Source organism: Orbicella faveolata, unplaced genomic scaffold (genome assembly GCF_042242905.1).
Source record: "Orbicella faveolata isolate gen_17 unplaced genomic scaffold, um_ofav_v1 contig_37, whole genome shotgun sequence".
NCBI classification, from domain to species: Eukaryota; Metazoa; Cnidaria; class Anthozoa; order Scleractinia; family Merulinidae; genus Orbicella; species Orbicella faveolata.
In genome coordinates, this window is record NW_028301566.1 from 275,279 (window position 1) to 290,368 (window position 15,090).

The 15,090-nt window shown below is 44.6% G+C and overlaps 1 protein-coding gene across 1 annotated transcript; it reads right to left on the bottom strand.

The window, feature by feature from the left end:
* Window positions 1-4,367: 4,367 nt before the first annotated feature.
* Window positions 4,368-6,407, bottom strand: LOC149101555 (uncharacterized). Its single transcript, XM_089275740.1, has one exon. It carries the CDS (start codon window positions 6,405-6,407, stop codon window positions 4,368-4,370), a length of 2,040 nt encoding a protein of 679 aa, XP_089131866.1.
* Window positions 6,408-15,090: the final 8,683 nt, after the last annotated feature.

Here is a 15,090-nt window from a genome sequence, read left to right on the forward strand (position 1 = left end):
CAAAAAGTTTTGCTGTGTCCATTTCACTGCAAAGCAAGGCCATCAGGACTTAGTTTAGCGTCCAAGAGACTGGAAAATGTTCCCCAAGTTCCGGGAGATCCACCCGAAGTTTGTCAAAATCACAATGCGCGTAAGGTGGTCTCGGTTACTCTTTAAGTCTTAAAGTAAAGTGGGGCTTTATTTCGGCCAGGAAGCTCGAAGGTGAGCGTTCACAAAGTTTTGCTCTGTCCATTTCAATGCAAAGCAAGGCGATCAGGAGTTAGTTTAGAGTCCCCGAGACTGGAAAATATCCCCCAAGTTCCGAGAAATCGATCCGAAAATGGTCAAAATCACGATGCGCGTAAGGCGATCTCGGCTACTCTTTCAGTCTTAAAGTGAAGTAGGGCTATATTTCGGCCCACAAGCTCCAAAGGGGGCGTTCAAAAAGTTATGCTGTGCGCATTTCAGTGCAGACCAAAGGACATCCGGAGTTAGTTTAGAGTCCCCCGAACTGGAAAATATCCCAAAAGTTGCGCGAAATCGAGCTGAACTTGGTCTAACTCACGATGCGCGTGAGGCGGTCTCGGCTACTATTTCAGTCTGATAGTGAATTGGGTTTCTATTTCGGCCCAGAACCTACAAAGAGAGTGTTCAAAAAACTTTCCTTTGTCCATTTCACTGAAAACCAAGGCCATCAGGAGATAGTTTGGGGCCGGCGGAAATGGAATATATCCCCCAAGTTCCGGGAAACCGACCCGAAGTTGGTCAAAATCACGATTTGCGGAAGACGATCTCGGCTACTCTTTCAGTCTTAAAGTAAAGTGGGGCTATTTTTCTGCCCAGAAGCTCCAAAGTTGTGCTCTGTCCATTTCACTGAAAACCAAGGCCATCAGCAGTTGCTTTAGAGTCCCTTTGACTGGAATATATCCCCCAAGTTTCGGGAAATAAACGCGAAATTGGTCAAAATCACGATTCGCTCAAGACGGTCTCGCCTACTCTTTCAGTCTTAAAGTAAACTGGGGCTCTATTTCGGTCCAAAAGCTCGAGAGTGAGCGTTCAAAAACTTTCGCTGTGTCCATTTCACTGCAAACCAAGACAAGCAGGAGTTAGTTGAGAGTCCCCGGGACTGGAAAATATCCCCTAAGTTCCGGGAAATCAACCCGAAGTTTCTCAAAATCACGATGGGCGTAAGGCGGTCTCGGCTACTCTTTCAGTGTTAAAGTAATGGGGTGCTATATTTTGGCCCAGAAGCTCGAAATTGAGCGTTCAAAAAGTTTTGCTGGGTCCATTTTACTGCAAACCAAGGCCATCAGGAATTAGTTTAGAGTCCTCAGAACTGGAATATATTCCCTTAGTTCCGGCAGATCGAGCCGAAGTTGCTCAAAATCACGATGCACGTAAGGCGGTCTCGGCTACTCTTTCAGTCTTCAAGTGAAGTGGGGTTCTATTTCGGTCCAGAAGCTCGAAAGTATGCGTTCAAAACCTTTTTTCTGTTTCCGTTTCACTGCAAACCAAGATCAGCACGAGTTAGTTTAGAGTCCCCGGGACTGGAAAATATTTCGCAAATTCCGGGAAATCGAGCCGAAGTTGATCAAAATCACGATGCGCGAAACGTGGTCTCGGCTACTGTTTCAGTCTTAAAGTGAAGTATGGCTATATTTTTGGTTACAACGTCGAAAGTGAGCGTTCAAAAAGCTTTGCTGTGTCCATTTCACTGCAAAACAAGGCCATCGGCACCTAGTTTAGCGTCCAAGGGACTGGAAATTATCCCCCAAGTTCCAGGAAATCCACCCGAAGTGTGTCAAAATCACGATGCGCGTAGGGCGGTCTCCGCTACTTTTTCAGTAATAAAGTAAAGTGGGCTATATTTCGGCCCAGAAGCTTGAAGGTGAGCGTTCAAAAAGTTTTGCTGGCTTCATTTCACTGCAAACCAAGGCCATCAAGAGTTAGTTTAGAGTCCCTGGGACTGGAAAATATCCCCCAAGTTCCGGAATATGGACCCGAAGTTGGTCAAAATCACGATGCGCGCACGCCGGTCTCGGCTACTCTTTAAGTCGTAAGTGATGTGGGACTATATTTCGGCCTAGAAGCTCGAAAATGTGCTTTCAAAAACTTGTGCTGTGTGAATTTCACTGCAAACCATGGCAATCAGGAGTTAGTTTAGAGTCCCCGGGACTGGAAAATATTCCCCAAGTTCCAGGAAAGCGAGCAGAAGTTGATCAGAATCACGATGCGCCTAACGCGGTCTCGGCTACTTTTTCAGTCTTAAAGTGAAGTGTGGCTATATTTAGGCCCAGAAGCTCGAAAGTGAGCCTTAAAAAAGTTTTGCTGTGTCCATTTCACTGCAAACCAAGGCCATCAGGAGTTATTATAAAGTCCCGGGGACTGGAAAATATTCTCCAAGTTCCAGGAAATGGCGCCGAAGTTGATGAAACTTACGATGCGCGTAACGGGCTCTCGGCTATTCTTTCAGTCTTACATTTAAGTAGGGCAATATTTCGGCCCTGAAGCTCGAAGGTGAGCGTTCAGAATGTTTTGCTGTGTTCATCAAACTGCAAACCAAGGTCATCGGGAGTTAGTTTAGCGTCCCCGGGACTTTAAATTATTCGCCAACTTCCGGGAAATCGAGCAAAAGTGGCCCAAAATCACGATGCGCGTAAGGCGGTCTCGGCTACTCTTTCAGTCTTAAAATTAAGGGGGGCTATATTTCGACCTAGAAGGTCGAGACCGGGCGCGCGCTAATTTTACCTGTGTCCATTTCACTGACATCTTAGGCCATCAGGAGTTAGTTTATAGTCCTTGGGACTGGAAAATATTTCCCAAATTCTGGCAGATCGAGCCAAAGTTGCTCAAAATCACGATGCGCGTGAAGTGAAGTGAAGTGAAGTGAAAGACTTCATTTAATGAGGGTGACCCGTGACAGTAACTCAAGTTACTGATAAACTTGGGGCCCTCAGCTTAAAATAATTAGAATGCTAAAAATATATTATTTACAATAAAATGCTAAAATACGATATTATTTACAATAAAATACTTAATTAAGTTACTATTAAAAATGGTTACAAATAATAAACTGGACGTACAATTTCAAACATACTACGAATAATAAGAGTTAAAAAATTCCATTAGTTTTCTGAGAGTTAAGAATGGTATTACATAATTTAGCCTTAAACGATTTAACGGACTTCTCTGTTTTTAAAGACCGGGGTAAACTGTTCCAATCTTTAATAGTTCTGACGGCGAAAGTGCGTCCTCCCTCAGAGGCGTTTCTGTGAGAGGGGCATAATAAATTTAAATTACAATTTCTAGTACTTCTCGAATGGACGTCAGAGTTTTTCCTTAAAGATGTGTTCATGTATTCAGGTAAAGTTCTGTTTATCCTTTTGTAGGCCAGTGCACATCGATTTATATAAGCTTCTTTGTAAAAGGGGATCCAGTTTAGCTTATTAAATAAAGTGACAGTTCGACTAGTACGTTGTGCTGCAAGAATAATACGCGCAGCCCGTTTTTGCATACGGAGAACTCTCTCGAGTGCCTCTTTGTTACACGATGTCCATACTGTGCTTGCATACATGAAGAGTGGTTTGATTACTGCGTTATAGTAGATCAATTTTTGATTCTTTTTCAAGTAGCAGCTTATATGGCGTAGAAGACCAATTCGTTTTGAAAGTTTGTTACATAGTTCGTCAACATGTGCTTCGTAAGTTAGGTTCTCGTCGATTATCACTCCAAGAAGTTTATGGCTACCAACTTGTTCAATTTCTGCATTTTGCATCCTAGCTTCAAATTTTCCTGCGTCATGGGTTATACGTCTGCGCAGACGCTTTCCCGTAGCCAACAACGCTTTGGTTTTCTTGGTATTTATAAACATTTTGTTTTCACTAGCCCATTTCTCAACTTCTGTCAAGTCCTTTGTTAATGATTTGTTTAGTGCAGGAATAGCTTTCCAGTCTGAGCTTAAAGACAAGGTGGTATCGTCTGCATAGATATCCATAGTTGACTTGTGAACGTTTAGAGGCATGTCATTGACAAACAGGAGGAAGAGCACCGGTCCCAATATTGATCCTTGGGGAACGCCCTGTCTGATAGTCAGCTGTTCAGATGTGGTTTTCCCTAATGTAATAAATTGCTTTCTCTGAGACAGGTACGATTGAAACCAGGCAACAGACGGAGGGCTTGCACCGTAAATAGACAGCTTTTTTAGAAGAAGTTCGTGATTTATAACATCAAAAGCTTTACGAAAATCTATAAATACCAGACCGGTCACTTCGTCATTGTCCATGTTTTTCAGGATGTGATCCGTAAGTCTGATTAGAGCTGTTTCTGTAGAGTGACCTGACCTGAAGGCTGATTGATACTCATATAACATGTTGTTGTCATGTAAAAACTTAAGAAGACAGCTGGCTACGTGTTTTTCGATAATCTTCGAAAAGACAGGTAAAACTGATATCGGGCGGTAATTGTTGATATCGTTTCGTGCGCCACCCTTGTGCAATGGTGTAACTTTTGCTACTTTCCAACGGTCTGGAAAAATTGTTTGTCGATATTGAAAGGTTCAGCAGTTTGCATAATGGACTTGCAAACGCTGGTGCAATAATTTTGAGTACACGAATACTTATGCCATCGTGCCCAGAGGCCTTGTTACAAGCGATTTTCCCTATGGTGTCAATGATCTGCTTAGGCGTTATTGGAGGGATGTTGAAAGCCACATTATCATTTAATCGCGAAGAGACAAAATTTTTCAGCTTGGTGTCATCAAACTCTACGCCAGCGTCGTTTTCCTTGCCAATTTGATCTAGGATGTTTACGAAGTACTGATTAAGCTCATTTGCAATGGAAGCTTCGTCACTAATGATGTTGTTTCCTGTGTTTAATTCATCGATGCGAACTCGAGGTTTACTAGTCCCACTTAATGTTTTGAGTGCTTGCCAAACTCCTTTTGGATTTCCTTTGTTTTCGTCGATTTTCTTGCGGAAGAAACTTCTCTTTGTTTTTTTGATGAGACTTGTAGTTTTACCCTTTGCATGCGTATAGCGTTCCCAGTCTGGAGGCAGATTTGAAATTCGCGCCGTTTTCAACAGCTTGTCTCTTGTTTTCATAGACGACAAGATCTCTTTTGTCATCCAAGCAGGCTGGTTCGGTTTCTTGACGCGTTTAGATTTTAGTGGAATGTGCCTGTCCAAAACGTCATTTAGCATTGTTTCCATTGTAATCAAAACATCGTGTAAATCATCAAAAACAAAGGCAATGTCCCATGGGGCACATTGTAGATCATGTAATAGTTCATTTGTATTCAGATTTTTGAAGTCACGATATTCTATGGTACTGTGGGTTTGATCTCTTTGCTTTTTGGAGTATTTACGTCTAATAAAAACTGGCAAGTGGTCTGAAAGACCAATATCTGGTACAGAGATTTCAGTAACAAAACCAGGATGCGTTGTGTAGACATGGTCGAGACACGTTGAGCTCACGGGACGTGTAACTTTGTGCACGAGTTGGCTTAAATTTAGGCTTTTTAATGCCTTCGCTAATCGATGATGTTTGTAGACATATGTATCCAAGAACTTTATATTAAAGTCTCCAAACACATACATTTCTTGGTTTCTTAAATAAGTTGTTTCAATGTTAAGCTCCAGTTTGGCATCCGTGTCCGCCGTTGAAGAAGGCGGGCGATAAACAGCTCCTGTGAGTATCGGGCGATTTGATTTATAGGGATAGACTTGTAACCAGACGGTTTCTAGATCCATTTCTTCCAGGCTTGTAATTCTTTCGACTTTTAGATTGTCAGCAACGTAGGCGAGAATTCCGCCGCCCTTCTTGGTTCCTCGCCGGTCTTTCCTGAAGAGCGTGTAGCCAGGTATTTCTAGAACGCAGTCAGGTTTGTTTGGTTTAAGAAATGTTTCGAGGAGAAAAAGCACATCGATTTCTTGACGTCTAGTGGTTAGTAATAACCTTATCTGCTCAAACTTAGTGTCCGTTAGATTGTTTACGTTCCACTGTCCTAGTTTGAGACCTTTTCCTGGTAAACATACCTTGGACAAATTGACTGTCTTGTCATTCTTGTTATCACTTGGAGTAGTATGGCCAGGATTCGGGTTTACATCACAGGCCTTAAAAATTTCGAGCTCCAAAATACGAGGATTGAAAGTTGAAACACCATTTGTAGTATATTTCATCACAGAGTGAAAGAATTTTCGCTTGAAGTTCTTCGGTTGGAATGCTGAAACTGCCTTTAGTCCCAAAATGGCCGCGCTCGTCGGGCCTTGCTTTGCTGCCGTAACACATTGCTGCTGATATCTACCCAAATTTCCGATATAATCGCTATCACAGAAGTTATGATCGTAATAACTTGCTGAGAGAAGCACAAGTACTTCGAAAACCAACTGTAGTACTCGAAAATTTAGCCTTTTCATCGAGTAAGACGCCATGGCACTCACGCACGCACAACGAACTCAATTTCAAAGCACCTCTAGAGGTATTTCAGAATCTTAGGAAGTTTCTGATTAAAACCTGGAATTTTTGGCTAACGGATAAACAACATGTTCACCAGTCAAACATCGCTAGCGTGTCAGGAGGCGGTAAGGCGGTCTCGGCTACTCTTTCAGTCTTAAAATGAAGTGGGGCTATATTTCGGCCGACAAGCTCAACACCGAGCGTGCGCTCCCTTTGCCTGTGTACATATCACTGAAAACTAAGTTCATCAGGAGTTAGCATAGAGTCCTCGGGACTGGAAAATATTCCCGAATTCCGGCAAATCGAGCCAAAGATGCTCAAAATCACGATGCGCGCAAGGCGGTCTCGGCTACTCGTTTACTCCGAAAATGAAGTGGGGCTATATTTCGGTTCTACAAGCTCGACACCGAGCGTGCTCTCCTTTTACCTGTGTCCATTTCACTAAGAACTAAGTCCATCAGGAGATAGTTTAGAATCCTCGAGACTGGAAGCTATCCTCCAAGTTTCGGCAAATTGAGGCATACTTTCTTAAAATTACGATAAGCGTACGGCAGTTTCGTTTACTCTTTCAGTCTTAAAATGAACTGGGGCTACATTTCGGCCTAGAAGCTCGACACCGAGCGTGCGCTCCTGTTACCTGTGTCCATTTCACTAAAAACCAAGGCATTCAGGAGTTAGTTTAGAGCTTCCGGGACTGGAAAATATCCCCCAAGTCACAGGAAATCTAGCCGAAGTTCGACAAAATTACCATGCGCGTAAGGCGGTCCCGGCTACTCTTTCAGTCTTAAAGTGAAGTGGGGCTATATTTCGGCCCAGAAGCTCGAAAGTAAACGTTCAAAGAGTTTGGCTGTGTCCATTTCACTGCAAACCAAGGCCATCAGGAATTAGTTTAGTGTGGCCAGGACTGGAAATTATCTCCCAAGTTTCGGGAAATCGAACCGAAGTAGCCCAAAATCACGATGCGCGTAAGGCGGTCTCGGCTAGTCTTTCAGTCTTAAAGTGAAGTAGCGCTATGCTTCGGCCAGGAAGCTCAAACGTGAGCGTTCAAAAAGTTGTGCTGTGTCCATTTCACTGCAAACCAAGGCAATCAGGAGTTAGTTTAGAGTCCCCGGTACCGGAAAATATCCCCCAGTTCACGGGAAATCGAGCCAAAGTTGGTCAAAATCACGATGCGCGTAAGGCGGTCCCGGTTACTCTTTCATTCTTAAAGTGAACTGGGGCAATATTCCCGCCCAGAATCTGGAAAGTGAGCGTTCAAAAAGTTGTGCTGTGTCCATTTCACTCCAGAGCAAGGCCATCAGGAGTTACCTTAGAGTCCGCGGGACTGGAAAATATCCCCCAAGTTCCGGGAAATCGAGCTGAAGTTGGTAAAAATTACGATGGGCGTAAGCCGCTCTCGGCTACTCTTTCACTCTTAAAGTGAGGTGGAGCTATATTTCCGCCCAGAAGCTCAAAAGTGAGCGTTCAAAAAGTTGTGTTGTGTCCATTTTACTGCAGACCAAGGACGTCCGGGGTCACTTTAGAGTCCCCGGGACTGGAAAATATCCCCCAAGTTCCGGGAAATTTAACCGAAGTTGGTCAAAATCACGACGCGCGTACGGCGGTCTCGGCTACTCTTTCAGTCTTAAAGTGAAGTGGGGCAATATTTCGGCCCAGAAGCTCGAAACTGAGTGTTTCAAAAGTTTTCCTGTGTCCAGTTCACTGCAAAACAAGGCCATCACGACTTAGTTTAGCGTCTAAGGGACTGGAAATATCCCCCAAGTTACGGGAAATCCACCCGAAGTTAGTCAAAATCACGATGCGCTTAAGGCGGTCTCGGCTACTCTTTCAGTCTTAAGGTAAAGTGGGCTTAGATTTAACTCCAGAAGCTCGAAAGTAAGGCTTCAAAAATTTTTGTCTGTATTTCACTCACATCTTAGACAATCAGGAGTGAGTTTAGAGACTTTGGGACTGGAAAATATCTCCCAAGTTTCGCCAGATCGAGCCGAAGATCCCCAAAATCACAATGCGCGTAAGGCGCTCCCGCCTACTCTTTCAGTCTTAAAAAGAAGTAGGGCTATATTTCGGCCAGCAAGCTCGAAAGTGCGCGTTCAAAAAGTGTTCCTGTGTCCATTTCACTGGAAACCAAGGCAATCAGGAGTTAGTTTAGAGTCGTCGGGACTGGAAAATATCCCCCTATTTCCGGGAAATCCAGCCGAAGTATCCCAAAATCACGATGCTCGTAAGGCGGTCTCGGCTACTATTTCAGTCTTAAAGTGAACTGGGGCTATATCTCGACCCATAAGCTCGAAAGTGAGCGTGCAAAAAGTTTTGCTGTGTCCATTTCACTGCAGACCAAGACCATCAGGGGTTAGCTTAGATTCCTTGGGACTTGAATATATCCCCGAAGTTTCGGGAAATCGAGCCGAAGTTGGTCAAAATCACGATGCGCGTAAGACCGTGTCGGCTACTCTTTCAGTCTTAAACTGAAGTGGGGCTATATTTCGGCTCAGAAGCCAGAAGGGGAGCGTTGAAAAAGTTTTCCTCTCTCCATTTCAATGTAACCAAAGGCAATCAAGAGTTACTTTAGCGTCCCCGGTACCGGAAAATATTCCCCATTTCCCGGGAAATCGAGCCAAAGTTGGTCAAAATCACGATGCGCATAAGGCGGTGTCGGCTATTCTTTCATTCTTAAAGTGAACTCGGGCTATATTTCGGCCGAGAAGCTCGAAAGTGAAAGTTCAAAAAGTTTTGCTGTGTCCATTTCACCGCGAACCAAGCCACATCAGGAGATAGGTTACAGAGTCCGGGACATCAAAATATCCCCCAAGTTGCGGGAAATCGAGCCGAAGTTTGTCAAAATCACGATGCGCGTAAAGCAGTCTCGGCTACTCTTTGAGTCTTAAAGTGACGTGGCTCTATATTTCGGCCCAGAAGCTCGAAAGTGAGCGTTCAAAAAGTTATGCTGTGCCCATTTCACTGCAAAGCAAGGCCCTCAGGAAGTAGTTTACAGTGCCCGGAACTGGAAAATATCCCCCAAGTTCCGCGAAATCGAGGCGAAGTTGGTCAAAATAACGATTCGCGTAAGGCGGTCTCGGCTACTCTTTCAGTCTTAAAGTTAAGTAGGGCTATATTTCGGTCCAGAAGCTCGAAAGTGAGCGTTCAAAAAGTTTTCCTCTCTGAATTTCACCTAAAACCAAGGCCATCATGAGTTAGTTTAGAGTCCCCGGGACTGGAAAATATCTTTTAAGTTCTGGCAACTCAAGCCGAAGTTGGTCAAAATCACGATGCGCCTAAGGCGGCCTCGGCTACTCTTTAAGTCTTAAAGTGAAGTGGGGCTCTGTTTCGGCCCAGAAGCTCCAAAGTGAGCGGTGCAAAAAATTTGCTGTGTCCATTTCACTGCAAACCAAGGCCATAAGGAGTTAGTTTAGAGTCCCCGGGACTGCAATATATTTCCCGAGTTCCGGAAAATCGAGAAGACATTGGTCAAAATCACGGTGCGCGCAAGACGGTCTTGGCTAGTCTTTCAGTCTTAAAGTGAAGTGGGGCTATATTTCGGCCCAGAAGCTCAAAAGTGAGCGTTCAAAAAGTTTTGCTGTATCCATTTCAATGCAAACCAAGGCCATCAGGGGCTACTTAAGAGTCCTCGGGACTGGAAAATATCCCCCAAGTTCAGGGAAATTTAGCCGAAGTTGGTGAAAATCACGGTGCGCGTTAGGCGGTCTCGCTTACTGTTTCAGTCTTAAAGTGAAGTGAGGCTTTTTTCCTGCCCAGGAGCTTGAAAGTGAGCGTTCAAAAAGTTTCCCTGTGTCTATTTCACTGCAAACCAAAGCAATCAGGAGTTAGTTTAGAGTCCCCGGGACTGGAAAATATCCCCCAACTTCCGGGAAATCGAGCCGCAGTTGATCTAAATCACGATTTGCGTAAGGTAGTCTCGGCTTTCCTTTCAGTCTTAAAGTGAAGTGGGGCTATATTTCGGGCCAGAAGCCCGAAAGTGAGCGTTCAAAAAGTTTTGCTGTGTTTATTTCACTGCAAACCAAGGCCATCAGGAGCTAGTTTAGCGTCCCCGATACAACAAAATATGCCCCAGGGTCCGGGAAATTAAGCCGAGGTTGGTCAAAATCACGATGCCCCTAAAGTGGTCTCGGCTACTCTTTCTGTCTTAAAGTGAAGTGGGGCTATATTTCTACCCAGAAGCCCGAAAGTGTGCGTTCAAAAAGTTTTGGTGTGTCCATTTCACTGCAAACCAAGGCCATCAGGGATTAGTTTAGAGTCCCCGGGACTGAGAAATATTGCCCAAGTTCCGGGGAATCGAACAGAAGTTCATCAAAATCACGATGCGCGAAATGCGGTATCGGCTACTGTTTCAGTCTTAAATTGAAGTGGGGCTATATTTCGGCCCACAAGCTAGAAAGTGAGCGTTCAAAAAGTTTTGTTGTCTCCATTTTACTTCAAAACAAGGCCATCAGGACTTAGTTTAGCGTCCAAGGGACTGCAAAATATCCCCCAAGTTCCGGGAAATCCATTCGAAGTTCGTCAAAATTACGATGCGCGTAAGGCGGTCTCATCTACTCTTTCAGTCTTAAAGTAAAGTGGGGCTATATTTCTGCCCAGAAGCTCCAAAGTTGTGCTCTGTCCATTTCACTGAAAACCAAGACCATCAGGAGTTACTTTAGAGTCCCTTTGACTAGAATATATTTCCCAAGTTAAGGGAAATAAACGCGAAATTGGTCAAAATCACGATTCGCTCAAGACGTTCTTGCCTACTCTTTCAGTCTTAAAGTAAAATGGGCCTCTATTTCGGCCCACAAGCTCGAGAGTGAGCGTTCAAAAAGTTTTGCTGGGTCCATTTCACTGCAAACCAAGACAAGCAGGAGTTAGTTTAGAGTCCTCAGAACTGGAATATATCCCCTTAGTTCCGGCAAATCCAGCCGAAGTTGCTCAAAATCACGATGCACGTAAGGCGGTCTCGGCTACTCTTTCATTCTTAAAGTGAACTGGGGCTATATTTCGGCCGAGAAGCTCGAAAGTGAAAGTTCAAAAAGTTTTGCTGTGTCCATTTCACCGCAAACCAAGCCACATCAGCAGATTGTTTACAGTGTCCGGGACATCCAAATATCCCCTAAGTCCCGGGAAATCGAGCCGAAGTTTGTCAAAATCACGATGCGCGTAAAGCAGTCTCGGCTACTCTTTTAGTCTTAAAGTGACGTGGCTGTATATTTCGGCCCAGAAGCTCGAAAGTGAGCGTTCAAAAAGTTATGGTGTGCCCATTTCACTGCAAAGCAAGGCCCTCAGGAAGTAGTTTACAGTGCCCGGAACTGGAAAATATCCCACAAGTTCCGCGAAATCGAGACGAAGTTGGTCAAAATAACGATTCGCGTAAGGCGGTCTCGGCTACTCTTTCAGTCTTAAAGTTAAGTAGGGCTATATTTCGGTGCAGAAGCTCGAAAGTGAGCGTTCAAAAAGTTTTCCTCTCTGAATTTCACCTAAAACCAAGGCCATCATAAGTTAGTTTAGAGTCCCCGGGACTGGAAAATATCCCCCAAGTTCCGGAATATCGATCCGAAGTTTGTCAAACTCACGATGCGAGCAAGGCGGTCTCGGCTACTCTTTCAGTCTGAAGTGAAGTGGGGCTATATTTTGGCCCAGAATCTCGAAAGTGTGCTTTCAAAAAATGGTGCTGTGTCCATTTCAATGCAAACCAAGGCCATCAGGAGTTAGTTTAGAGTCCCCGGGACTGGAAAATATCCCCCAAGTCCCGGGAATTGGAGCCGAAGTTGATCAAATTCATGATGCGCGTAACGTGGTCTCGGCTACGGTTTCAGTCTTAATATCAAGTGTGCCTATATTTCCGCCCAGAAGCTAGAAAGTGAGGGTTCAAAAAGTTTTGCTGTGTCCATTTCACTTCAAAACAAGGCCATCACGACTTAGTTTAGCGTCCAAGGGACTGGAAAATATCCCCCAAGCTCCGGGAAATCCATTCGAAGTTCGTCAAAATTACGATATACGTAAGGCGGTTTCGGCTACTCTTTCAGTCTTAAAGTAAAGTCGGGCTATATTTCTGTCCAGAAGCTCGAAAGTGAGCGTTCAAAAAGTTTTCCTCTCTGAATTTCACTGAAAACCAAGGCCATCATGAATTAGTTTAGAGTCCCAGGGACTGGAAAATATCTTTTAACTTCTGGCAACTAGAGCCGAAGTTGGTCAAAATCACGATGCGCCTAAGGCGGCCTCGGCTACTCTTTCAGTCTTAAAGTGAATTGGGGCTCTATTTCGGGCCAGAAGGTCCAAAGTGAGCGGTGCAGAAAATTTGCTGTGTCTATTTCACTGCAAACCAAGGCCATCAGCAGTTAGTTTAGAGTCCCCGGGACTGCAATATATTTCCCAAGTTGCGGAAAATCGAGAAGACGTTGGTGAAAATCACGATGCGCGCAAGACGGTCTTGGCTAGTCTTTCAGTCTGAAAGTGAAGTGGGGCTATATTTCGGCCCAGAAGCTCAAAAGTGAGCGTTCAAAAAGTTTTGCTGTATCCATTTCAATGCAAACGAAGGCCATCAGGGGTTACTTAAGAGTCTTCGGGACTGGTAAATATCCTCCAAGTTCAGGGAAATTTAGCCGAAGTTGGTGAAAATCACGGTGCGCGTTAGGCGGTCTCGCTTACTGTTTCAGCCTTAAAGTGAAGTGAGGCTTTTTTCCTGCCCATACGCTTGAAAGTGAGCGTTCAAAAAGTTTCCCTGTCTATTTCACTGCAAACCAAAGCCATCAGGAGCTAGTTTAGAGTCCCCGGGACTGGAAAATATCCCCCAACTTCCGGGAAATCGAGCCGAAGTTGGTCAAACTCACGATTTGCGTAAGGTAGTCTAGGCTTCTCTTTCAGTCCTAAAGTGAAGTGGGGCTATATTTCGGGCCAGAAGCCGGAAAGTGAGCGTTCAAAAAGTTTTGCTGTGTTCATTTCACTGCAAACCAAGGCCATCAGGAGCTAGTTTTGCGTCCCCGGGACAAGAAAATATGCCCCAGGGTCCGGGAAATTGAGCCGAGGTTGGTCAAAATCACCATCCCCCTAAAGTGGTCTCGGCTACTCTTTCTGTCTTAAAGTAAAGTGGGGCTATATTTCGGGCCAGCAGCCCGAAAGTGAGCGTTCAAAAAGTTTTGCTGTGTCCATTTCAATGCAAAGCAAGGCGATAAGGAGTTAGTTTAGAGTCCCCGGGACTGGAAAATATCCCCCAAGCTCCGAGAAATCGATCCGAAAATGGTCAAAATCACGATGCGCGTAAGGCGATCTCGGCTACTCTTTCAGTCTTAAAGTGAAGTGGGACTATATTTCGGCCCAGAAGCTCCAAAGTGAAAGTTCAAAAAGTTTTGCAGTGTCCATCTCATCGCAAACCAAGCCACATCAGCACATTGTTTACATTGTCCGCGAAATCAAAATATCCCCCAAGTTTCGGGGAATCGAACCGAAGTCGATCAAAATCACGATGCGCGATATCCGGTATCGGCTACTGTTTCAGTCTTAAAGTGAAGTGGGGCTATATTTCGGCCCAGAAGCCCGAAAGTGAGCGTTCAAAAAGTTTTGCTGTGTTCTTTGACTGAAAAACAAGGCCATCACGAGTTAGTTTAGCGTCCCTGGGACTGGAAAATATTCCCCAAGTTCCGGTTAATCGAGCTGAAGTTGGTCAAAATCACGATGCTCCCAAAGCGGTCTCGGCTATCCTTTCAGTCTTAAAGTGAAGTGGGGCTATATTTCTGTCCAGAAGCTCGAAAGTGAGCGTTCAAAAAGTTTTCCTGCGTGCATTTCACTGCAAACCAAAGCTATCAAAAGTTAGTTTAGGGTCCCCGGGACTGGAAAATATTCCCCAAGTTCCCGGAAAGCGAGCCGAAGTTGATCAAAATCACGATGCGCGAAATGCGGTCTCGGCTACTGTTTCAGTCTTAAAGTAAAGTGTGGCTATATTTAGGCCCACAAGCTCGAAAGTGAGCGTTCGAAAAGTTTTGCTGTGTCCATTTCACTGCAAAACAAGGCCATCAGGACTTAGTTTAGCGTCCAAGGGACTGGAAAATGTTCCCCAAGTTCCGGGAGATCCACACGAAGTTTGTCAAAATCACAATGCGCGTAAGGTGGTCTCGGTTATTCTTTAAGTCTTAAAGTAAAGTGGGGCTTTATTGCGGCCAGAAAGCTCGAAGGTGAGCGTTCAAAAAGTTTTGCTCTGTCCATTTGACTGCAAACCAAGGCCATCAGGAGTTAGTTTAGAGCTCCTGGGACTGGAAAATATCCCCCAAGTTCCGGAATATCGACCCGAAGTTTGTCAAACTCATGATGCAAGCAAGGCGGTCTCGACTACTCTTTCAGTCTTAAGTGAAGTGGGGCTATATTTTGGCCCAGAATCTCGAAAGTGTGCTTTCAAAAAATGGTGCTGTGTCCATTTCAATGCAAACCAAGGCCATCAGGAGTTAGTTTAGAGTCCCCGGGACTGGAAAATATCCCCCAAGTCCCGGGAATTGGAGCCGAAGTTGATTAAATTCATGATGCGCGTAACGTGGTCTCGGCTACTGTTTCAGTCTTAATGTCAAGTGTGCCTATATTTCTTTCCAGAAGTTCGAAAGTGAGCGTTCAAAAAGTTTTGCTGTGTGCATTTAAGTGCAAACCAAAGCTATCAAAGTTAGTTTAGGGTCCTCGGGACTGGAA